The following is a 26,177-nucleotide window of genomic DNA, read 5'->3' as shown; positions in this document are numbered from 1 at the left end:
ACCAATTCACAGCCTCCGATCAACGGAGAAAATTAAAAAAAGGCAATTAAGATGTTGAAGATGAAAGTTGATCCAGATAACTCTGGGCATCCGATGGAGAATCAAAAAAACGAAGGGCTCCATCTAACATGCGAATCCTTAGACGTGCAGGGTACAGCAGCGCTGGTCTTAAATCCATCTTATAGAATTCCGACATCACGGATCTGTAACGGACCCGTTGGTCCCAGATTGGTTTACTGAAATCTTCCACGAATCGGAACTTAAGATCCGAAAAATCAATGAAACCTTTAGATCGAGCGAATCGAAACAGTCTCTCCTTGTCTTGAAAGTAATGAAAACGTAAGATAACATGCCTAGGTCTATCTGACCTAGACGAGTATGATGGGATTCTGTGAACACGATCCAGTAGCGGTGGTTGGTCAGGAAATACAGTAGGGAATGCATCTTTTAAAAGTTGGGAGAAATATTTCATGGGGTTGTTAGCTTCCACGGCTTCCCTGACGCCAATCATTCGTAAATTCTGCCGTCGCATTCTAGATTCCAAGTCAGAGTTTTTAAAAGTCAAAAAGTCAAGTTTCTTCTTCATTACATCAATTGTTTCTTCGATTTTCCCCATCTTAAGCTCACTTTGTTGCGCGAATTTTTGAAGATCAGATATAGCCGACTGATGTTCCGCAATACATGTTTGCATCTTATCAATTAAATCGGCAATTTTCTGGAACTTAGTTGAGATTTCCGTATGAATCAGGTCTTTAACAAAGCCCACAATTTCTGTACGAATCATCTCCCTAACAGAGGTTGAAATTTCCCTCTGAATTAACTCCGATATCGCTTTCAAAGTCACCGGTGATTCAGTCGGAGGGAGATCCGTAGCTTTCGGTTTAACCGGAGGTTTACCATCCTTGCCGTCTTTCCCGTTCTTAGACATAGCCGATCTCAGTATCATCCAATTGTCAGAGAATTCAGTTTAATTCAAAGTATTGTAAAAATTGATGCCTTAATAGTTAATTAAAGTATAGCTGACCATAGAGAGAAAAAACTCAGAGGTAATGGAGCGAGTCAAGAACGCGACTTCACTCCATGAGCGCTACCGGAAGTCTCTCGTGGGACCTTGTCAAAAGCCTTTTGAAAATCCAAATATACCACATCCACTGGTTCTCCCCTATCCACTCTACTAGTTACAACAAGGTCATCCCCCTTGTATCTTATACTCTGTGCATTGAGATATAACACTTTGAGTACTGCATTTGCTACCCTTTTTGATTCTGCATCTGTAATACTCTGATATTCACCCTGCTGGCTACAATTATGTCCTATCATCTGCCTGCCTTTCTTGACAGTCTGACTGCACGCTATCTTTTTCGCTACCCATCTCGTTGAGTCCCTTCACACCAGTTCCCACCCCCCCCGCCAAATAAGTTTAAACCCCCCCGGAACAGCTCTAACAAACCAGCCCGTGAGAATATTGATCCCCCTCGGGTTCAAGTGCAACCCGTCACTTTTGAACAGGCCATACCTCCCCCAGAAGAGATCCCAGTGATCCAAGAACATGGCCCCTGCACTGGTTTCTCAGCCGCGCATTAATCTGCCAAATCATCCTGTTTGTACCCTCACTGGCACGTGGCACAGGCAGCAATCCAGAAATCGCTACCCGCGAATAGGCTTGGGCAAGCACAGGCAGAAGTCCGAAGTAAGACAGTTTCTGCAAAGTTTTTTTATTTCCCCTGTTTGTACATCGCGAGTCCGCTGAGTAAAGATCCAGAAGTAGTGATATGTTCCTTGGGTGAGATGTGGGAAATTTGGGAGACCTCCAGCCTGTCTGATAACTGCATCTGCACGACGTGTTTCAAGCTGCAGCTCCTTAAAGACCGTGATAAGGAGCTGGAAATGATCCTTAACATCAGAGGGTACACATTTATCAAAAAGAGAGGCAGGTAGGCAGAGGGGGTGGGGTGGCTGTATTGGTAAAGAATGAAATTAAATCCTTAAACATAGTTTTCTTCTTTCTTTCCTCTCCTTTCTGTAAGTGTATACCTCAGATAGTGGGCACGTGGCCAAGTGGTTAAGGCATTGGACTAGCGACCTGAAGGTCGTGAGTTCGAGCCCCAGCCCAGGCAACGTGTTGTGTCCTTGAGCAAGGCACTTAATCACACATTGCTCTGCGACGACACTGGTGCCAAGCAGTATGGGTCCTAATGCCCTTCCCTTGGACAACATCGGTGTCGTGGAGAGGAGGGACTTGCAGCATGGGCAACTGCTGGTCCATGCAACCTTGCCCAGGCCTGCGCCCTGGAGAGTGAAGACTTTCCAGGCGCAGATCCATGGTTTCGCAAGACTAACGGATGCCTTTATATACCTCGGATAAATATTATGTGGAGATTTGTGACAAATATAAGGAGGGTATGGAACTGAGGTGGGTGTTATCTGGGACGCCAGGTAGCACCGTTGAGCCCTGTGGAGACATCGTGGGTTTATCAACGAAATGTCAAAGAAGGAGGGTGCCCACCTGATGACCCCGATGACGTACCAACCTCCCCTCCTTGTCACCACTCCAAGCCCACTGCCAACATCGAGAGTGCTGACTTACCATAGGGATTGAAACATCAAATCCTAGTAGCTCTACATATAATATATATGTTCAGTATCTGAAATACATCTTATGGAAATGTTTGATGATAAACTTCAATAATAAAAATAAATTACAAAAAAAATTAGGTAATGTAGGATCAGAAGCTATAGAATCCTCGTGGTAGAGTTAAGTAACTACAAGGGTAGTAGTTTCCTAATGGGAGTTGTATACAGACCTCTGGACAGTAGCCGGGATGTGGGCTACAAATTACAATGGGAGATGGGAAAAGCATGTAAAAAAGGCAATCTTGCAGTCGCCAAAGGGGGATTTCAATATGCTGGTAGATTGGGAAAATCCGGTCGGAGTTGGATCCCGAGAGAGGGAATTTGTAGAATGTCTATGAGATGGCTTTTTAGTGCAGCTTGTGGTTGAGTCCACTGGGGGAAAGACTATTCTGGATTGGGTTTTGTGCAATAAACCAGTTTTGATTTGGGAGTTGAATGTTTGTGCTTAAAGTAAAGGAACCCTAAGAAGGCAGTGATGATAATTTGATAGAATTTACCCTGCAGTTTGAGAGGGAGAAGATGCAGTCAGATGCATTAATATTATCGTGGAGTAAAGGGAATTACAGAGGCCTGAGAGTATGCCAAAGGGAGGATGAGACAACCGTGGCTGACAAGGGAAGTCAGACAACATAAAGAGAGCAATAAAGTTAGTGGGAATGTAGAGGATTATGAAGGGCAGGTAGTGTTGAGGAAGCAGGTTGTCTGTAGAAGGACTTGGATTGGGGAACGGGCGAAGAAGTACAGTGTCATGAAGTGTATGGTCATGCAGTTTGATAGAAGGAATAGAAAGAATAAAGACGTGAATTGTTCTGTAAATGGGAAAAAATTCAACAAATGGTTGCAGAGGATCTTGGAGTCCACGTGCAGTATTCCCAATAGGTTAACTTGCAGGTTGAGTCAGTGGTGAGGAAGGCATTAGTATTCATTTCAAGAGCACTAGAATACAAAAGCAAGGATGTAATGCTGAGACTTTATAAGACATTGGTCAGACTGCACTTGCAGTATTGTGAACAGTTTTGGGCCCCTTATCTAAGAAATAATGTGCTGGCACTGGAGATGGTTCAGAGAAGGTTCCTGAGAATAATCTCAGGAATGAAAGGGTTAACATATAGAAACATAGAAAATAGGTGCAGGAGTAGGCCATTCGGCCCCTCGAGCCTGCACCGCCATTTATTATGATCATGGCCGATCCTCCAACTCAGAACCCCGCCCCAGCCTTCCCTCCATACCCCCTGACCCCCGTAGCCACAAGGGCCATATCTAACTCCCTCTTAAATATAGCCAATGAACTGGCCTCAACAGTTTCCTGTGGCAGAGAATTCCACAGATTCACCACTCTGTGTGAAGAAGTTTTTCCTAATCTCGGTCCTAAAAGGCTTTCCCTCTATCCTCAAACTGTGGCCCCTCGTTCTGGACTTCCCCAACATCGGGAACAATCTTCCTGCATCTAGCCTGTCCAATCCCTTTAGGATCTTATACGTTTCAATCAGATCCCCCCTCAATCTCCTAAATTCCAACGAGTACAAGCCCAGTTCATCCAGTCTTTCTTCATATGAAAGTCCTGCCATCCCAGGAATCAATCTGGTGAACCTTCTTTGTACTCCCTCTATGGCAAGGATGTCTTTCCTCAGATTAGGGGACCAAAACTGCACACAATATTCCAGGTGTGGTCTCACCAAGGCCTTGTACAACTGCAGTAGTACCTCCCTGCTCCTGTACTCGAATCCTCTCACTATAAATGCCAGCATACCATTCGCCTTTTTCACCGCCTGCTGTACCTGCATGCCCACCTTCAATGACTGGTGTATAACGACACCCAGGTCTCGTTGCACCTCCCCTTTTCCTAATCGGCCACCATTCAGATAATAATCTGTTTTCCTATTTTTGCCACCAAAGTGGATAACTTCACATTTATCCACATTAAATTGCATCTGCCATGAGTTTGCCCACTCACCCAACCTATCCAAGTCACCCTGCATCCTCTTAGCATCCTCCTGACTGCTAACACTGCCACCCAGCTTCGTGTCATCCACAAACTTGGAGATGCTGCATTTAATTCCCTCGTCTAAGTCATTAATATATATGCGGAGCGTTTGATGGCTCTGGACCTGTACTCACTAGAGTTTAGAAGAATGTGGGGGGATCTCGTTGAAACCTATTGGATATTGAAGGGATTAGTTAGAGTGGATGTTTCCACTAGTGGGGGAGTCTAGGACAAGAGGGCAGAGCCTCAATTGAGGGATGTCCATTTAGAAGAGAAATGACGAATTTCTTTAGCCAGAGGGAGGTGAATCTGTGGAGGCCAAGACATTGGGTGTATTTAAAGCGAAGGTCGATTGGTACTTGATTTGTCAGGGTGTCAGAGGTTACAGGAAGGAGGAGGAGAATGGGGTTGAGAGGGATAGTAAGTCAGCCATGAAGTAATGGTGAGCGGATTTGATGGGTTGAATGGCCTCATGTCTAATGGTCGTACAGTCTTATTTATATCAACCTGACTGTGGTGTCATTAATTAAAAAAAATCCCCTTTATATAAACAATTAGTTTAACACTGTGTAAATAAGTATTTTGCAGGGATCTTCACAGTTATAACGTGTTTCTTTTTTCACAGTGGACCCTTTGGCAATATGGCTTATGCAAGGATGGCTTTTTCTGAACAAGCCGTCGTTTTGGAGGCCGACCCAGGTGAAGGCTTTGTTGCACGGAGTGCCCTTGGGGCGGATGATTATTCTGGATTTGTTTGCCGAGAGCAGGCCAGCCTATTCACTCACCGAGTCGTTCTACGGGCAGCCGTTCATCTGGTGCATGCTGCACAACTTTGGCGGCAACACGGGGATGTACGGAACGGTGGAAAGCATCAACAGAGGCCCTTTCAAAGCCAGGGCTTTTCCGAATTCCACCATGGTGGGGACCGGAATAACTCCGGAGGGAATCGAACAGAACGATGTGGTGTACGAGCTGATGAATGAAATCAGCTGGTGCCAAAAGCCGTTAAACCTCACCGAGTGGGCCATGTCCTACGCTCGGAGACGGTACGGAAAGAGGAATGATGCTGCGGCAGCCGCCTGGCTGCTTTTATTCCGAAGTGTTTACAATAACACTTCCTACATGCAAAACCACAACAGGAGCCCATTAGTTCACAGGCCCTCTCTGAAATTGGGTACGGCGTTGTGGTACAACAAGACTGATGTTTACGAAGCGTGGAATCGAATGCAAAAGGCTGTTTCTGAGCTGAACTCTAGTGATACCTTCAGATATGACCTCGTTGATCTAACGAGGCAGTCAGTGCAACTTCTAGCGTCAGAGTTTTACGAAGATATCAAGACGGCTTTCTTGCAACATTCGATTGTGGGGCTGTGGACTTCGGGCGACGCTTTAGTTCATAACCTGCTCCGTGACCTTGACAGCCTCTTGTCCAGTGATGGCCACTTTTTACTGGGCCATTGGTTAGGAACAGCTCGGTCCCAGGCAGCAACTGAAAAGGAAGCGAACCTGTACGAATTTAATGCCCGCAGTCAGGTTACTCTTTGGGGGCCAGATGGGAATCTTTTGGATTATGCTAACAAGCAGTGGGGAGGTTTGGTTAAGGACTACTACGCAGCCCGCTGGGAACTCTTTGTGTCAACACTGATCAGGTGTCTTGAAATGAAAATTCCATTCAGTCAAGCCCATTTTAACCAAGAGGTCTTTGAAGTAGAACAAAACTTTATCGTAAATAGAGTGAAATACCCCGATAAACCCGTAGGAAATACCGTCGAGATCGCAAAGAAAATCTTCCTGCAATATTATCCCCAAGCAATGAAGAGGAATAATTAACAACAAATTTGATTTTTGACCGCAGTAATGTTCAGTAAGGATTAACCTGAAAGTGATTTCTTTGCTTGGCTGTAATCTGATTGACAGGACATACAGAGCAACTTGCGGCTAAAATGGATGTCAGATGGAAATGTCCATAAACCCAGTGTATAATAAATAAATTTTGTAATCTTCTTTCTTCAAATGGTTAGCACTTCAGTTCTATTTCCATGAAATGGCTCCATGTCCCTTGCTCTTTATAGAATCTATTGCTCCCTTCTAAGTACTGTCATTGTCGGAGAGGCTTTCTCCAACAAAGGTTTCTTGTCGCGCTTCTTGGATCATTGCTGTCTCCCTCAAACCCTGGAATAAGTGAATAAATAATGCCTTAGCAGAAGAGACACGCTCAGAATGTTGGAACCATTTCATACCATCCAAGTACACAGCGTAGAAAGCTAAGATGAAATAGGCCCCGTCAAAACTGATTTTCATCAAGGTATAGTCCTTCATGCTAACTCTCCGAGGTGTTAGATCAGCAGACGTTGACAGCCTGGGAGACAGAACCCGCACGCAGAGTCCATTTGCTTCACGGTCATTTAATCCATTGATTACTCTTCGTGTATCTAAAATACATGGAATGGGCCTTGTTCACTGTACTGCAGAGCAGTGATCAGTCTCGGGGAGCAACAGCCACAGTTCATCTGTAAGTATTATGTATAGAAATTCCACTGGAGGTAAAATTACAAAGTACCGCAGACAACAGCCATCAGAACTAAGAATTCAATCGAATTCTCCTGAAATTCAGCTTCTTGATGAACTTGTTTTAACCATCTGGGACAAACTCGGTGTTTGGATCGAAAACCTGCTGTTTGCTTAGAGACTCGGGTCAATCATCTCCAGTTTGGGTCTGGTCGATGGAGTCTTAACTCGTTAACGCTGGAGAACGATATTGAACTCTCTCCAAACTACTGTATGCAAGTCATTGATTACCCGAATGACGAGGGGGAAAGCACCTTTCCTTTTAGGTGTAGCTTTCTGAAAGGTGAACTGTTCCATTCAGTGTTTACTCCTGTACCGAATGTCAAGGGAGAAAGGACCTTTCCTTTTTGGTGTGGCTTTTTGTTAGTGTTTACTTCTGTATCGAATAGAAATGGTATTGGGGGTGCCGAAGATAAACTGGTTTACAAACACAATATAATCCCCTGACCTTGTGTCTTTTCTAGCTTGCCTTTGAATTTGGGCATTGGTTGAGAATGTACAAGGTGTGGTTGGTAAGTTTGCAGATAAAGCTGAAATTGATGGTGTCATAAGACAGTGAAGGAAATTTATCAGAATTACAGGGCAATCTCGACCAGATGGGGAAGTGGACTGAGGAATCGTAAATGGTGTGCAATCCAGATAAGTACAAGAAGCTCTCTCTGGCTCCTCTTCTCCTTTCTCCATCCTTCCTGTGTCCACTGTTCTCTCCTATGAGATTTCCCTCAGGAAGAGGTTCCCTGTGAAGGTGTGTAGAATCAGGAGGGGCTTGGACAGAGATTTCCCCAGGGAAGAGGAGTGAACAGTGAGGGCAGGGGTTTAAGGTGCGAAGGGAAAGATTTAGAAGGGACTCGAGGGGCAACTTCTTCATGCAGAGGGCAGTCCATGTTTGAAAGAAACTTGCCAGACAAAATGGTTGAAGCAGGTACAATAACAATTTTTAAAAAGACATAGGGACAGTTGTATGGCCAGGAACAGTCTGGCAGGATATGGGCCAAAAGTGGCCAACTGGGACTAATTTAGATAAGTATCTCAGTCTGTGTGAGCAGTTTAACCCAAGGAACTTTCCAAACGGGATGAGCCTACAGGAACATCTCGGTCATTGTGGACAAATTGGCCCTAGGATGTGTTGTATCTTCCTACAGAACATTCACAGTAAACATGTCTACCTCAATCAGAAAGGCAATCCTTATTTAGAATTCCTTTGAAGTGTGTCACTCAAACTGTTCAAGTCCACCCTATCTCAATAGACAACCCAAGGAGGATATCGAGTTGAGTGACTGCTACTAACAGCACTTTCTCCAGACTGCCCTTCAGAGATCCTCTTTGATCTTGCTGCCTTAACTGATCATATCGAAGCCTTGTGCATACCAGCGAAGCATTGTTTTAAAAAAAGGTGATGATTTATTTTGAAATGAATGCAGATGTATTTGAATAATGTCCTTTTAGGATATGCTGAACTGCAGCCAATAAAATACCAGGAATCTTTTAAATCTGTTGTTTTCTATGGTGCTGGTCTCTTTCCCAGAATTATGCCATGTTCAAAGTAAATTTATTTTCAAAGTACATACATGTCACAATCTCCAACCTTGAGTTTAATTTTCTTGTGGGCATACTCAATCCATTGAATAAAAACCATAACAGAATCAATGACACACCACACCATCTGGCACGTTCAACCGGGGTGCACAAGACAGCAACCTGTACAAATACAAAAAAGAAAGAAATAATAATTGTCAGCCTCTCACTGTAGTCTCATAATTGTTAATTGTTTCGAGGAGTGCAAGTTACCAGCACCATCACTGGACAATACAGTAGATAGGGAATAATGATGGGAAGGCCATTTTCAATAAATAACCATGTCCAGGGGAAATGCAAAAGATAAAGGTTTGAATGTTCCCTTAAGGGGAGGTAGGAATGTTATTTGTATGAACACTGACTAACGATGCAAATTTACTGTTCACCAGAAAGCAATAATATATCTCACACATGTATAAGCTTAGATTAAAGTTGCATTAACAAAATATTTTAAACTATAGTAAACAAAAATAAATCAGTGACAATTACACATCTATTAGTTAGCCCATAGTGGACATGTAATCACTGGAGCTCATTATTGTGTAATTGTTAGCCCATAGTGGACATGTAATCACTGGAGCTCATTGTGTAACCATCATTATCTGGTTTGCTTCACGTCGTTTTCTCACCGTACTGAACATTTCTGCTTGAAAACCAGTCCAAGCGAAATATAAATAGATATCCAAGATCAAGGCATCCTGAACTTTCTCTAAGGTCGTGTGCTAACTAGCTTATTACAAGTTATCTACATTCTCTGTGAGACTATTGTCTGGATGAGGATTTTCCGACAGCAGTATCTGTCCTTCGAAATGATTTCATGTTTGCTTTACATTTTCCTCCTTTCTCCTCCTCCCAGAACCCCTGCATTTTCTCTCAAAAAAATGGCTACCCCTCCCCACCCCCACCCCACCCCACCCCACCCCCTCTAGAATGTTCCAGCACATCTTATTGGACAAAATGTTAACAAGGCAAATCCTATTGGCTATTATAAGAAGCCTAACTAAATTAACTGAATTATTATTTTAAACAGCCAAAAAATGAAAGACTCAATAGTACAATGTAATTAAAGGAACACGTTGCATTTTGAGAAAATTGCAGAAAATAAAATACCCAAACAGCATAACTGTATTAATACAATAAAGCATAGTCTAAATCAGGGTATTACAAAAGTAACTTTATTATCAAAGTACATAAGTACAACCCTGAGATTCAATTTGCTGTGGGCATGCAACCTCATAAATCCTCAGCATCACATCCTTGCTCTTGTATTCTAGACCTCTTGAAATGAATGTTAACATTGCATTTGTCTTCCTCACCACCAACTCTACCTGCAAGTTAACCTTTAGAGTGTTCTGCACTAGTCCCTTTTCATCTCAGGTTTCTGGATTATTTCCTCTTTGGAAAATAGTCCACACATTTATTTCTATTACCAAAGTGCGTAACTATGCATTTTCCAATATTGTATTACATTTGCCACTTTCTTGTCCATCTCCTAATCTAAGTCCTTCTACTTCTTTCGTCAACACTACCTGCCCCTCCACCAATCTTCGTATCATCTGCAAACTTGGCAACAAAGCCATCTATTCTGTCATTGATATACAGCAGAAAAGGAATCGGTCCCAACACCGACCCCTGTGGAACACTGGTAATCACTGGCAGCCAACCAAAAAAGGATCCCTTTTATTCCCACTCGCTGCCTCCTACCAATCAGCCAATGCTCTAACCACACCAGTGTAGCCCCCCGGCCAACCTCAGGGTCGCTCGGCTCGCTGTCGTCTAGGGAAACAGCCCTTGGCCCTGGCAAACTGGGTAATTAGTTTCTGTGGATGCTGTGAGATGTACCCCACCCCGCCCAAATAACAGACAATACACCAGACACGATTAAATGAATTACAGTTTATAGTCGTTACTGGAACTATATAATTAAGAGATAAAATATAAAAGGAAAATAAAAGGCGCCACATTTATCAAAGTTCAATCTCTTCGTGCACGAACATTTGGAGCTCAGGACCCTTCTTCACCCTGCGACCCCTCGGACCACCTCGACCGGCCACCTGGGACCAACAACGGTGGTCGACCAGACGTTCCACACAAGTCCATCTCCGACTCCTCTCCTCGCCGAACGTCCCGCTCGGGGTCCGACCCCATTAGCGGACTCACAGCACCTGCTCCATCCTCTGTGTCTCTCTCTCTCCCACCTTCTGCCTCAAAACCCCGTGCATACGAATCTTCCAGATACACCAAAGTCATAACAACTATCCCAATTGGTTCGTAACATCCTCTTATCACCCCCAACCCACAAGAAGCTGCTAACGCAAAACTTTCTCAGCGTTTAACATAACAAAGAAGCGTTCCCAAGTATAACATAAAAGACGAAACCCCCTTACACCAGTAACTTTCCTGTAATACCAAGGGCTCTTAACTTGGTAAGCAGCCTTCTTCATGGCACCTTGTCAAAGGCCTTCTGAAATATACAACATCCACTACATCCCCTTTATCTATTCTACTTGTAATATCCTCAAAGAATTCCAACAGGTTCATCAGGCAGGATTTTCCCTTAAGGAGAACCATGCTGACTTTGTCCTATCTTGTCCTGTGTCACCAAATACTTCATAACCTCATCCTTAATAATTGACTCCAACATCTTCCCAACCACTGAGGTCAGGCTAACTGGTCTATAATTTCCCTTCTGTTGCCTTCCTTGTTTTTTTAAAGAGTGGAGTGACATTTGCAATTTTCAAGTCGTCTGGCACTGTGTCAGAGTCCAATGATTTTTGAAAGTTCATTACTAATGCCTCCACAATCTTTACTGCTATCTCTTTCAGAACCCTAGGGTGCAGTTCATCTGGGCCCGGGTGACTTACGCACCCTGAAGCCTTTCAGCTTTTTGAGCACCTTCTCCCTCGCAATACCTGCACCCACCTCTCTTCCTTCACACCCCTGTGAACCTTGTCTGGCATGAATCATACTTCACTAAAATAAAAACTGACTGTATACCAGTTATTCCTGGCTCCATTTCTGTTCTTTCAACCAGTTTTATGTTTTGGTGTTACTAAGCACAACTGTGGTGAGAAGTGTCGGCTGGGGTTGGCTGCTTCCAAGATATCGGCAAGTTGACGGTGCCTGGAGGTTTATGGCAGGGAGTTTCTCCCTTTTGCCGCCTGCTATCAGGGACTCGGGAGTCGATTGACTTGGGATTTTGAGACTTTTTTTTTACTGTGCCCATGGTCCGTTCTTTATCAAATGATGATATTGCTGTAACTGTATGTTATAATTATGTGGTCTGTCAGTGTTAGTCTTTGGTCTGTCTTGTTTTCTGTGATATCACTCCGGAGAAACATTGTATCATTTCTTAATGCATGTATGCATTTCTAAATGACAATAAAAGAGGACTGAGTGTTCTCATAATCTAAATCAAAGCTGAGGTGACGACGCACCTGTTGAAGCGGAGCGAGACATTTTGTTTTCGCAAGAGGAGAGCGATGTTCAAGTTAAAACAAAAAGCACAGTTCGTGTCTCTTTGGAAAAGGCAAGAGGAGGTCAAATTAAAAATAAAGGTAGAAAACAGACGGAAATCACGGGTTAGGTAACAATAAATACCGGTATTGTTCCTCTCTCCTCTTTCTCCCCCCTCTTCTTTAGCCCCACCATCACCCTATTATTTCTCCCCCGCTTCCCCTGCCCTTATTCTCTACGCCCTCCCCCCCCCCAACTCCAAATGTGTTCAGGAAATTTTCACTAATCCGTAGATAGAAGTCCCTACGAGAGAGAGTGTGCAATACCTGATCTGTTCTCAGGGAATGAGACAGGGCAGGTGACAGAAGTTTGTGCAGGGGAATACTTTGCATCCGGTGATCAGAATGCCATCAGTTTCAATGTGATTATGTAAATAACTAGGTGTGGTCTGTGGGTTGGGATGGCAAACTGGAGGAAGGCCAAGTTTGATGGCATCAGAAAGGATCTGCCAAGTGTGGCTGTTCCTTGGCAAAGGTGTACCTAGTAAGTGAAATTTTGAGTGTACAAAGCTTGTACGTGCCTGTCAGAATAGATGCAGGATAATAGATTTAGGGGGCCTTGGCTTTCCACAGATACTGAGGCCCTGGTTAAGAGAATAAAGAAGCTGCATTGTAGGTGCAGGCAGGTGGGACCAAGCAAGGTGCTTATGGAGCATAAGAAATGCAAGGGAACACTGAAGGAAGAATGGGAAGGGCTAAAAGAAGCAGAAGGTTACCCTAACAGATAAAGTGAAGGAAAATCTTCAGGGATGCTACAGATGCGAAGAGCAGAAGGATTGCAAGAGGCAAGATTGGCCCTCTGGAAGGTCAGAATGGTAATCTATGTGTGGAGCCAAAAGAGACAGGGGAGAACTTAAAACAGGTTTATCACATCTGTATTTACTCTGGAGAACGACACAGAGTCTATAGATCTGAGGGAAAAAAAGCAGCGATTTCACGGACCTTGTACAGATTACAGAGAAGGAGGTGTTTGTTACCCTGAGGCAAATCAGGGTGGATAAATCCCCAGGGCCTGACAAGGTGTTCCCTTGGACCCTGCGGGAGGCAAATGCAGAAATTGCAGTGTCCCTAGCAGAGATATTTAAACCACAGCATAGTGACAGGTGAGGTACCGGAGGATTGGAGAATAGCTAATGTGGTTCCGCTGTTTAAAGAAGTCTCTCAGAATAATTGAGCATTGGAAGGTATTTTGAGGGACCAGATAGATGAGTATTGGAATGGACATAGACTGATTTTGGACAGTCAGCATAGCTTCGTGCATGGTAGATCTTGTCTAAACAATCCGATAGATTTTTTTGAGGATGTTGATGGGGAAGTTGATGAAGCCAAGGCAATGGATGTGTTCTACATGGATTTAGTAAGGCATGTGACAATGGGAGATTGGTCAATAAGGTTCTGATGGTTTACAGTCAGAATGAAGATATTGGCTTTGCAGGAGAAACTGAGAGTGGTGGAGAGGGCTGCCCCTCTGTCTGGAGACCTGTGACTAGTGGAGTGCCGCAAAGATCAGCGCTGGGTCTGTTGTTGTTTGTCATCGATCTGGATGATAATGTGGTCAACTGGATCAGCAAATTTGCAGAAGACACCAAGATTATGCGTGTAGAGGTCAGTGCGGAGGACCATCGAAGATTGTACCAGCGGGAAAAACAGCCAGTTGGAATTTAATGCAGACAGGTGTGAGGAGCTGAACGTCGGTAGGACCAACCAGGGTAGGTGTTACACAATGAGCTGTAGGGCACTGAGGAGTGCGGTAGAACAGAGGGGTCTGGGAATACAGGTCCATAATTCATTGAAGGTGTCACTGGTAGATAACGTTGTAGGGAAAGTTTTTGGCACATTCGCCTTCATAAATCAAACTACTGAGTACAGGAGATGGGATGTTATTTTAAAGTTGTATAAGTTGTTGGTGAGGCCCAGTCGGATTATTGTGAGTAGTTTTCGTCACGTACCTACGGGAAGATGCAAGTAAGGCTGAACGAGTGCCGAGAAAATTTACAAGGAAGTTCCCAAGACTGTAGTATCTAAGTTATCGAGGAAGGTTGAATAGGTTAGCATTTTATTCCCTAGAATGTAAAAGACTGAGGGGAGATTTGATAGAGGTATACAACATTATGAGGGATATAGACAGGGCAAACACAAGCAGGATTTTTCCACTGAGGTTGGTTGGGACTACAACCAGATATAATAGGCTAAGGGTGAAACGTGAGAAGTTTAAGGGGAACATGAGGGGAAACTTCTTCACTCTGAGGGCTGTGAGGGTGTGGAACGAGCTGCCGGTGCAAGTGGCGCGTGTGAGATTGACTTTGATGTTTAAGAGAAGTTTGGATAGACACCTGGATGGGACGGGTATGGAGGGCTGTGGCCCCGCTGGAGGCTGGTGGGAGCGGGCAGTTTAAGAGACTACTAGACAGGTATATGGAGGAATTTATGGTGGGGGGTTATATGGGAGGCAGGGTTTGAGGGTCGGCACAACATTGTGGGTCGAAGGGCCTGTAATGTGCTGTACTATTCTATGTTCTATAAACGGTTCGGCACTGAGTGGAGGGGAGTGGGGTCTGTGTTGTAGTTTTCTGTGATTCTAGGACTCTAAACAGAGAGAAAGAGGGGAGAGAAGCAGGGACGTGGAGAAAGAAGGCAGAAAAACAAGGGGGTTGGAGGAAGGAAGGGGACGGAGACTCACTGGGGGGAAAAGGTGGGTGTGAAACAGCGAGATTAACGGGTGAGAAATGGAGGAAAGAAAGAGGTGGCGAGAAACAGGGAGAAGGAGGTGAGGAGCTGTGAGAGAGGAGTAGGGATAGGAGAAAAGCGACTGGAGAAAGGGGTAGAAGAAACGGGGGGATAATGAGTGGGGTGGAAAAGGGGGTTAAACAGGGAGGGAGAAAGATGGGGAGAGATGGGCGAAACAAGGGGCTGGGGAAAGGCGAAGCATTAGGAGGAAAATGAGGGAGGAGAAAGAGGGGAGGAACAGGGGTGAATAACACATGGGGAGAAAAAGAGGAGAACTTGTAGGGGTGAAAGAGGGAGGTGGACACAGGGTGAGAGGAAACGTTTGGGGCAGAAACACGGGAGAAGATGGGAAGAAAGTGGGGTGAGTAAGTTAGAGATTGGGGTGAGAAAGAGGGACAAAAATGGGGTGAAGAGAAATGGGGGCAACAGGGTGGATGGGGAAAGAGGGAGAGGTAGAAAGGGGAATTAACAGGGTGGGAGAGGAGGCACAGGGGAACAGGAAGAGAGGGGTGAAATGGGAGGGACAGAAATGAGGGACAAGAAAGGGGGTGGGGAGAAATGGGCGAGAGATTGTGGGGAGAAGGAAAGCAGAGAAACAGGAACCTCAAAGCACGTGTCACCAGGCTTCCCACCTATTACAATATAAGATTATTGAATGATTCTCTGGAACAACCAGATGGACTCTCCTCACGTTCCACCTCGCCCAGGTCCTTGCACCTTATTGTATACCCGCACTGCATTTTCTCTGTGAATACAACACCATATTCCGCATTCTGTTATTGTCTTAGACCATGAGACCATAATATGTAGGAACAGAATTTGGCCATTTGGCCCATCAAGTCTGCCCCGCCATTTTACCATGCTGATCCATTTTACCTCTCAGTCCCAATCTCCTGCCTTCTCCCCGTATCCCTTCATGCCCTGACCAATCAAGAATTATCAACCTCCGCCTTAAGTATACTCAATGACTTGCCCGTCACAGCCGTCTGTGGCAAAGAATTGCACAGAGTCACCACCCTCTGGCGAAAGAAATTCCTCCTTATTTCCGTTTTAAACGGACGCCCCTCTATTCGGTGGCTGTATCTCCCGGTCTTAGATCCCCCCACCATCCTCTCCACACCCACTCCGTTGAGGCCTTCCAACGCTCAATTGGTTTCAATGAGGTCACCCCTCATTCTTCTGAATTCCAGAGATTACAGGCCCAGAGCCATCAAACGCTCCTCACATGACAAGCCTTTCAATCCCGAAATCATTTCCATGAACCTCTTTTGAACCCTCTCCAGTTTCAGCGCATCCTTTCTGAGATAAGGGGCCCAAACCTGCTCACAATACCCCGAGTGAGGCATCAGCAGTTCTTTATAAAGCCACAGACTTAAATCCTTGCTTTTATATTCTAGTCCTCTTGAAATTTATGCTGATGTTGCATTTGCCTTCCTCACCACCACCACAACCTGGAAACGAACCCTCTTCCCTCGTTATACCTCAAGGTGCTGAAATGCCCTGTGCAGACAGTATGAAATAAAAGTGTTTCCGCTGTACCCAGTGATAGTAGGAACACAAATATTTCAGATGGCCAAACTCAGGTTGGAGGAGTAACATTTGGTATTGTGTTTGGGCAACCTGGTGGAATGAACATTGATTTCTCCAACTTCCATTAATCTCTCATCCCTTCTTCCTCTCTATATCTATTTCCCATTCTTGTTACCCTCTCACCCCTTGCCTTCTCACCTGTCTATCACCTCCCTCTGACTTGAGTTATCCTTCCTTTCTTCCATGTTCCAGTCTCTTTTCCTATCAGATTCGTTCTTCTGCCGGACTTTACCTCTTCCACCTCTCACCTCCCAGCTTCTTCCCTACCGCCAACCTTACCCCTCCCCTACTACCTGCCAGCTTGTATTCCTACCACTCTCGCAAACTCCTTCTGCTTATTTTCTGTCCCCTTCCTTTCCAGTCCCGATGCAGGGCCTTGGCGCAAAACGTTGATTGTTGTCTGTTAACTGTGGACGGCTGTCCCCAGCAGACCTGTCATTGCCGCAGGACACCACCAGGTGGGAGTGTTGTCCACAGGCGACACCTCCTTGCGGCAGGACACCACCCAGTGGGAACCTCACACACACTCAATCCGCTGGTGGACCTCAGCAGGTCAGGCAGCATCTATGAAAATGAAGAAACAGTCGACGTTTCGCTCTGAGACCCTTGTTCAAGACTGGAAAGGAAGGGAGAAGAATACAGAATAAAAAAGGGAGTGGAAGGGGATAGCTGGAAGGTGATCGGTGAAGCCAGGTGGGCGGGAAAGGCTGGAGAGGAAGGAATCTGATAGGAGTGGAGAGTGGACCATGGGAGAAAAGGAGGGATGGGTACCAAGAGTAGGTGATAGGGAGGTGAGGAGAAGAGGTAAGAGCCCAGAGTGGGGAATAGAAGAAATTTACCTGAAGGAGAAATCGATGTTTTAGTCACCTACCTGCAGGAAAGATGTAAACCAGGTTGACGGAGCACAGAAAATTTACCCGGACTTTGCCGGGCCTGGAGCGCAGGAGTTATTAGGAAAGATTGAATAGGTTAGGATTTAATAAAAAAAAATAGCCAGAAGGTGGTTAACCTATGGAATTTGTTGCCACGGGCAGCAGTGGAGGCCAAGTCATTGGGCGTATTTAAGGCAGAGATTGATAGGTATCTGAGTAGCCAGGGCATCAAAGGTTATGGTGAGAAGGCGGGGGAGTGGGACTAAATGGGAGAATGGATCAGCTCATGATAAAATGGCGGAGCAGACTCGATGGGCCGAATGGCCGACTTCTGGTCCTTTGTCTTATGGACTTTGCTCCTTGCAACGTAGGAGATTGAGAGGAGATCTGGTGGAGGTAGCTGAGGGATGTGGCCTCGGTAAATGCAAGCAGAGTTTTTCCACTGAGGTTTTCCATTAGAGGTCATGGGTTAAAGGTGAAAGGTAAAAAGTTTAAGGGATCATAAGCGAAAACCTCTTCACTCAGGGGCACATCAGATTGTGAAATGAGCTCCCAGCACAAGTGGTGCATACGAGCTCGATTTGAACGTTTAAGAAAAGTCTGGATGAGAACATGGACTTTAGGGGCATGGAAGGCTGTGGTCCCGGCGCAGGACGCTGGGAGTCGGCAGTTTAGATGGTTCAGCAAGGAGTTGTTGGGCCGAAAAGCCTGGTTGTATTACAGCCTGGTACAGAGGATCAAGACAATGCAGAGGAACGTGGACTCCATCACAGACACAAACCTCCCCATCATCGAACACAGCTTCCGTGCTGTACTTTTCTAGACGAGTGATCCAACTGCGACGAAAAGAAAAGAGTAAAGTCTGTAACGACGCTGTTGTCGTTATTCGGGTCCTTAGACGAGTTCTTGAAGACGGCCAGGTCTATTGACTCAAGGCAATCTGCCACCTGTCCCCAGCCTCCCGCGACCCCCTCTTAGTTGCCTTGATTTATTAGTCGTCAATAATGGATAAGAGAAGCCTCGCCCCCTTTATACTTACCACAAACGGGACTGATGTCAGGGTAAAACCGCGATATGTAATTTGGTTTTAGACATACGAGTCCCATGTACAACCTTAAACTGCAAAAGGCAGCGGCGAGCACATAGAGAGGTTGAGTTAACTGACTTAAGAATTGAATCGCAAACCACATCAGATAAGGAAATATTGAAATCATGCTCCCAGACAGTTCTAATTTTATCAAAGGGGGCACGCCTCAAAATCACTAACTTATCCCGAATAGCAGATATTAAACCTTTACCCAATGGATTGATACAAAGAAACAGGTCCACAACGTTTTTCTCAGGCATCTCAGGAAAGTCTGATACTAAAGGGTTAATGAAATGTCTAATTTGAAGACATCTAAAGAAATGAATATTAGGTAGGTTAAAACTTTACAGACAGTTGTTGAAAATTTGCAAAACGATTACCTATGAAAAGATCTTCAGAACGCCTAATACACTTTCTATATCAATCGTGAAATGTTGAATCCCGCGTAGAAGGCAGGAAAAGATGATTGTGTAAAACAGGGCTAGAGAGAGAAAAACCATGAAGGCCATTATAAGGAAGTGACTTTAATTTAGTGCACAATATCCTGTTTCATTGCCAATAATCTATAGAGCTTTTTCGGATAATTTAGCTTTCATTTGAGCAAAGTAGTAGTAAGGGTTTCCAATTTTCCAGTTCTTTACTCCAGATCAGTTGGTGGCGGGAATGCGCCTTTAAGTTGGAGGGTCGACCACTATTTAGCCAAAACAGCGCTGGCCAATCATTCTAGCGGAAGGCGGGGTCTAGTGCGATTGACATTGGATTAGCCAACCAGCATCAGACTAGCCCCCCGCCCCCACTGGTCTGTGCGAAGGTCGGACTGTGAGGATAGTGAGCGTGAATGGGAATGCTTGGACACAATCAGTACACCGATAGAACATAGAATAGTACAGCACAGTACAGGCCCTTCGGCCCACAATGTTGTGCCGACCCTCAAACCCTGCCTCCCATATAACTCCGCACCTTAAATTCCTCCATATACCTGTCTAGTAGTCTCTTAAATTTCACTAGTGTATCTGCCTCCACCACTGACTCAGGCAGTGCATTCCACGCACCAACCACTAAGTAAAAAACCTTCCTCTAATATCCCCCCTGAACTTCCCACCCCTTACCTTAAAGCCATGTCCACTTGTATTGAGCAGTGGTGCCCTGGGGAAGAGGCGCTGGCTATCCACTCTATCTATTCCTCTTATTATCTTGTACACCTCTATCATGACTCCTCTCATCCTCCTTCTCTCCGAAGAGAGAAGCCTTAGCTCCCTTAATCTCAGATCATAATGCATACCCTCTAAACTGAGCAGCATCCTGGTAAATCTCCTCTGTACCCTTTCCAATGCTTCCACATTCTTCCTATAGTGAGGTGACCAGAACGGGACACAATACTCCAAGTGTGGGCTAACCAGGGTTTTATAGAGCTGCATCATTACCTCGCTACTCTTAAACTCTATCCCCCGACTTATGAAAGCTAACACCCCATAAGCTTTCTTAACTACCCTATCCACCTGTGAGGCAACTTTCAGGGATGTGTGGACGTGTACCCCCAGATCCCTCTGCTCCTCCACACTACCAAGTATCCTGCCATTTACTTTGTACTCTGCCTTGGAGTTTGTCCTTCCAAAGTGTACCACCTTACACTTCTCCGGGCTGAACTCCATGTGCCATTTCTCAGCCCACTTCTGCATCCTATCAATATCTCTCTGCAATCTTCGACAATCCTCTACACTATCTACAACACCACCAACCTTTGTGTCATCTGCAAACTTACCAACCCACCCTTCTACCCCGACATCCAGGCCATTAATAAAAATCACGAAAAGTTATCCTATCATTTTGGATCTCCCCCTCCCCCTCCAACTTTCAAATCCCTTACTCACTCTTCCTTCAGTTAGTCCTGACGAAGGGTCTCGGCCTGAAATGTCGACTGTACCTCTTCCTAGAGATGCTGCCTGGCCTGCTGCGTTCACCAGCAACTTTGATGTGTTGCTTGACCGGTTCTCCAACGTTTTCTCTTTCCACCTCCCACCAAACAAAGACAGAAACTCACACCGGCGCTAGGCACAAAACGAGAAATCGCCGCCCCAGCCTTTTCTCCTGATCGGATGTCCCACATTCCTAAGCACCCCTTATCTCTAACAATAAACCATTCTGCAGAGAGACCATTACATGAAATTCCCTACAATGTTAGCAGTAAAACACTTACCGGGGGTTACACTCCCCCCCTCCCACCAGAAATAGTCATGTCTTCATGACTGTGAGATGAATTATCATCCCCTCGTTAATAACAGTTTTCAAAGGAATTTCGGATGTCAGGACCTCCAATCCATGGCAGTGACATATCTCACTAAGGGAACAGGCGCAACACTCTGTGCGACATAAGCCAGCCTGTCTGGCGGTTTCCTGGTTCTTTGAGACCTGCTGATCCCATCAGCCACTTCTTCAGTGCCAGGCATCCCTGGGGACCTTTCCTGTATACGTGGGGAGGCCTCCCCCTAGACATTACTTGTGCCTTCCGGCAACTCAGCACCCCCCACCCCCTTCACTTACCTGAACTCATTCCCAGTTACTTTAGTGTCCAGTCTACCTTCATTATCCAGCTGCAAACCCGCCTGCCCACTGCTAGACACCCCACTACCCCCCATTACAATTTTTTGAGGAAATTACCAGTAGGCAGGACAAGGGAGATGCAGTGGATGTTGTATATTTGGATTTTCAGAAGGCCTTTGACAAGGTGCCACACATGAGGCTACTTAACAAGATAAGAGCCCATGGAATTACAGGAAAGTTACATACGTGGATAGAGCGTTGGCTGATTGGCAGGAAACAGAGTGGGAATAAAGGGATCTTACTCTGGCTAGCTGCCGGTTACCAGTGGTGTTCCACAGGGGTCCGTGTTGGGGCCGCTTCTTTTTACGTTGTACATCAACGATTTGAATTATGGAATAGATGGCTTTGTGGCCAAGTTTGCTGACGATACGAAGATAGGTGGAGGGGCCGGTAGTGCTGAGGAAACGGAGAGTCTGCAGAGAGAATTGGATAGATTGGAAGAATGGGCAAAGTGGCAAATGAAATACAATGTTGGAAAGTGTATGGTTATGCACTTTGGCAGAAGAAATAAACGGGCAGACCATCATTAAAATGGGGAAAGAATTCTAAGTTCTGAGATGCAACGGGACTTGGGAGTCCTAGTACAGGATACCCTTAAGGTTAACCTGCAGGTTGAGTCGGTGGTGAAGAAGGCGAATGCAATGTTGGCATTTATTTCTAGAGGAATAGAGTATAGGAACAGTGATGTGATGTTGAGGCTCTATAAGGCGCTGGTGAGACCTCACTTGGAGTACTGTGGGCAGTTTTGGTCTCCTTATTTAAGAAAGGATGTGCTGACGTTGGAGAGGGTACAGAGAAGATTCACTAGAATGATTCCGGGAATGAGAGCGTTAACATATGAGGAACGTTTGTCCGCTCTTGGACTGTATTCCTTGGAGTTTAGAAGAACGAGGGGAGACCTCACAGAAACATTTCAAATGTTAAAAGGCATGGACAGAGTGGATGTGGCAAAGTTGTTTCCCATGATGGGGGAGTCTAGTACGAGAGGGCATGACTTAAGGATCGAAGGGCGCCCATTCAGAACAGAAATGCGAAGAAATTTTTTTAGTCAGAGGGTGGTGAATCTGTGGAATTTGTTGCCACGCGGAGCAGTGGAGACCAAGTCATTGGGTGCATTTACGGCAGAGATTGATAAGTATCTGAGTAGCCAGGGCATCAAAGTTTATGGTGAGAAGGTGGGGGAGTGGGACTAAATGGGAGAATGAATCAGCTCATGATAAAATGGCGGAGCAGACTCGATGGGCCGAACGGTCGATTTCTGCTCTTTTGTCTTATTGTCTTATGATTTTAATCCTCATCAACGTAGGAAGGTTTAGAAATCTCTTTCGTTAATAATGGGGATCTTACAGAGGGTAACATACCCCATAGCCCCATTTACTCATCCTCCGAATGCGGTACCGACTTTCCACTGCTTGTCCTTCTGTTCTCCCACGTCGCCGCAGAGTGAGACGACGCCAGAGCCACGCCAGGCGCTGGATCAACACGTACCTGTTGACCCAGATGTCGAAGGTGACTCTCGACAGGTCCATTCCCACCCTCTGCTTTCACCCGGAAAACCGGTACTTTTGAGACCTGACTCTCCACCAGGTAAGGCGTAGCCGCCCAACGGCCAGCCGGATTATATTTCCCTGGTAGCCCCAAATTCCTTTTGAGACCTCTGTCTCCAGGCATCATTTGGGAGAATCTAACTTTTTGATCATAACTCTTATTGCCTTGATTCTGCTTGGTAGCAGAGACCTCGGCTGGTTGAGAAGCCCTTTGCGGTTCCCTCCTCACATCAGACACAAACTTCAGATACGTTTTCTGTTGTAGACCTTCCTCACCAGTCCCAAAACAGAGGTCAACAGGTGACCTCGCTTCGTGCCCAAAGATCAGTAATACGGCGAGTACCCGGTAGCTTCACTTCATGTACAGTTGTAGCAATAGACCAGATGCCCAAGCCTATTCTCAAAATCCCTTTCCAGATCGCCATGTGTCCATCGGGGGAGGCCATAATGAACGCAATACTTTCTCCAGAACAGTTTGGCTTGGTCGACGCGCTCTGATACTTTGCAGAGGGCTTGAGCGTATCCAGCGTAGTGGACAGTAATAACCAAGACCTTCGCCATGTTGCTGGAATCTACGGGGAGAAAATCAGCAATTGGGATAAAGAAGCGGCCCTCTTAGATAGCGCCTTCGTTCGAGTACATCGAATGAGACTTACTTTAGGCGCAGAGGAGATGTCAGGGGTAAGTCTTTTTTACGCAGAGAGTGGTGAGTGCGTGGAATGGGCTGTCAGCGACGGTGGTGGAGGCGGATACGATAGGGTCTTTTAAGAGACGCCTGGATAGGTACACGGAGCCTAGACAAATAAAGGGCTGTGGGTAGCCCTAGGTAATTTCTAAGGTAAGGACATGTTCGGCACAGCTTTCTGGTCTGTGCTGCAAGTTTTCTATGCTTCAAATACCCGGCCGGTACTTCAGGCTGAAATCATTGGCAGACAACGCCGCCAACGAACGATGGCCTGCGGTATCCAGTTTCGGCGAGGTCAGGATAGGAGTCAATAGGTAGATTGTTTTCAGTCCTCACCTTGAACTTGATAGTCACTTGGCTTATCCAACACAGCCCATTTCAACGCCAGGAACTCCAATTTGTGCGTGGGATAGTTTCGCTTGTTAGATGACAGACTCCGGCTGGCAAAAGCGACGGGTCTCAACCGTGTGCCCTGATCCTGATACAGAACGCCTCTTCAGCCCGTTCTGCTGGCGTCTGTATACAATACTCCAGCTCCTTCGCTCTTGATCTCCTGCCGAACCAAGGCAAAGACCCACCACCTGGTGTCAATCAGAAAACCGCTCCCCCAGCCTTCTCTAGAAACTTCTGCCCGTTCCACTCTCCTGATTCGATGACCCACATTCTCAAACATCCCTTACCTCCAAAAAGAACGCAAACACTGCGTCTACAGAAAGACCATGACATGAAATACCCAACAATAGCAGTAAAACCTTTACCAGGCCGTTACAATCATGCAAGTCAGTGGTGTAAAACTTGATTTTGATTCTGATCGGGAAACGGAGGTAGGAGTGGGGTAATTTGCTTCTTCAAAGGGCAAAAGAGGTTGTAGTCCCACCCAACTTTAGTGGAAAAAGCCTGTTTGCATTGACCCTACCAATACCCCTCATAATATTGTATACCCCTAGCAAATATGCTATCGATCTTCAGTGTTCCAAGGTACAAAGTCAGACAACATCAAAGTCAAAGGCAACATCTTCAACCTTATTTACATCTTTCCTGTAGGTAGGTGACAGAAACTGCATACATACTTCGAATTAGGCCTCACCGATGTCTTATAGAACGTCAACATAGCATCCTATCTCTTGTAATCTAGACTTTGAATCATGAAGGCCAATGTGCCAAAAGCTTTCTATACGGCCGTATCTACCCGTGACGCCGCTTTTAATGAATTATGGACCTGTATTCCTTATAAAACTCTACAACATTTGTTGGACATGACCTACCACGCACGAAGCCATGCCGACGATCTTTAATCAGTCTATGTCTATCAAAATACTTATATATCTGGTCCCTTCGAATACCTTCACCACTACTGATATCAGACTCACCGACCTACAGCTTCCTGCTTTCTTTTAAAGTCTTTTTTAAACAGCGGAACAACATTGGATATAATCAAATCTTCTGGCACCACAGCTGTCGCTAACCATATAACCATATAACAATTACAATACTGAAACAGGCCATCTCGGCCCTTCTATTCTGTGCCGAACTCTTACTCTCACCTAATCCCACCGACCTGCACTCAGCCCATAACCCTCCATTCCTTTCCTGTCCATATAGCTCTCCAATTTAACTTTAAATGACAATATTGAACCTGTCTCTACCACTTCTGCTGGAAGCTCGTTCCACACAGCTACCACTCTGAGTAAAGAAGTTCCCCCTCATGTTACCCCTAAATTTTTGCTCTAACTCTCAACTCATGTCCTCTTGATGTTTGAAATATCTCTTCCTGGATCCCGGCAACCGGCCTCCCACTGGGTGTGATGCAGTACCTTGTTACAGCCAGGGGATTTACCACACGACAGCAAACACCTCCTGTATAAGGTCCAGGAAGTCGAAGTGACTTTGCCTCACATCTAGAGTATCTGTGTCTGTGTCCCGAGTAAATATAGATGGAAAAAAATTAACTTAAGATCTCCCCCATCCCTTTGGCTCCTCGCATAGATTATCATTCTGATCTTCCAGAGGAACTTTTTTGTCCTTTGCAATCCTTTTGCTCTTAACGTATCTGTAGAACCCCTTAGGAGTCGCCTTCATCTTTCCTGTTAGGGCAAACACAGGCCTCCTTTTATCCTCCCGCTCATTCCCAAGTGTTCTCTTGCATGTCGTATGCTCCGTAAGCTCCTCAGCTTTCCTACCTGCCCATAACTGCCACGAACCTCCATTGTTTCTGAACCAGGGCCTCAACATCTATTGAAAACGCAGGATCCCTACACCTGTCAACATTACCTTTTACTCTGACAGGCGCAGAAAACCAGAAGATCATAAGACATGGGAGCAGAATTAGGCTATCTGGCCCATCGGGTCTGCTCCACCATTCAATCATGGCTGATCCTTATTCTTGTCTTCCTCAACCACAGTTCCCGGCCTTCTCCCCGTAACCTTTGAGGTCATGTCCAAACAAGAACCTACCAATCTCTGCCTTAAATACATCCACCAACCTGGCCTCCACAGCTGCATGTGGAAACAAATTCACCACTCTTTGGCTAAAGAAATTTCTCCGTATCAGAATGAATGAATGAAATGAATGAAATATCCTTATTGTCATTGCGTAGTACAATTTGTCATACACCAATACAGCGAAAATGAGTTTTCAACTCTCATACCCAATGCTATAAGGGGGTGCTGGGAACGGACCCAAATGCAAGACACAGACACTGAAGTACAAGGAACAGGACTTGACGAGAGTAGGTGCGTGACAGGATACAGGCAAGGAGCAGGGACAAGAACGCAGAGTTGGGCGAGGGAAA

At 45.5% G+C, this 26,177-nt stretch overlaps 1 protein-coding gene across 1 annotated transcript in view; it reads left to right on the top strand.

Annotated features, from left to right (window-relative positions):
* Positions 1–8,698, top strand: part of naglu (N-acetylglucosaminidase, alpha) — a 61,509-nt gene extending 52,811 nt beyond the window's left edge. The window contains exon 6 of the mRNA XM_063037086.1: positions 5,244–8,698. Coding sequence (XP_062893156.1) covers positions 5,244–6,448 — 1,205 coding nt within the window. The 3' untranslated portion in view covers positions 6,449–8,698. The remainder of the gene's footprint in view (positions 1–5,243) is intronic.
* The last annotated feature ends 17,479 nt before the right edge of the window (positions 8,699–26,177 follow it).

This window comes from Mobula hypostoma, chromosome X1 (genome assembly GCF_963921235.1).
Source record: "Mobula hypostoma chromosome X1, sMobHyp1.1, whole genome shotgun sequence".
In the NCBI taxonomy this organism is placed as follows: Eukaryota; Metazoa; Chordata; class Chondrichthyes; order Myliobatiformes; family Myliobatidae; genus Mobula; species Mobula hypostoma.
This window is presented reverse-complemented; position numbering and strand designations above follow the sequence as displayed.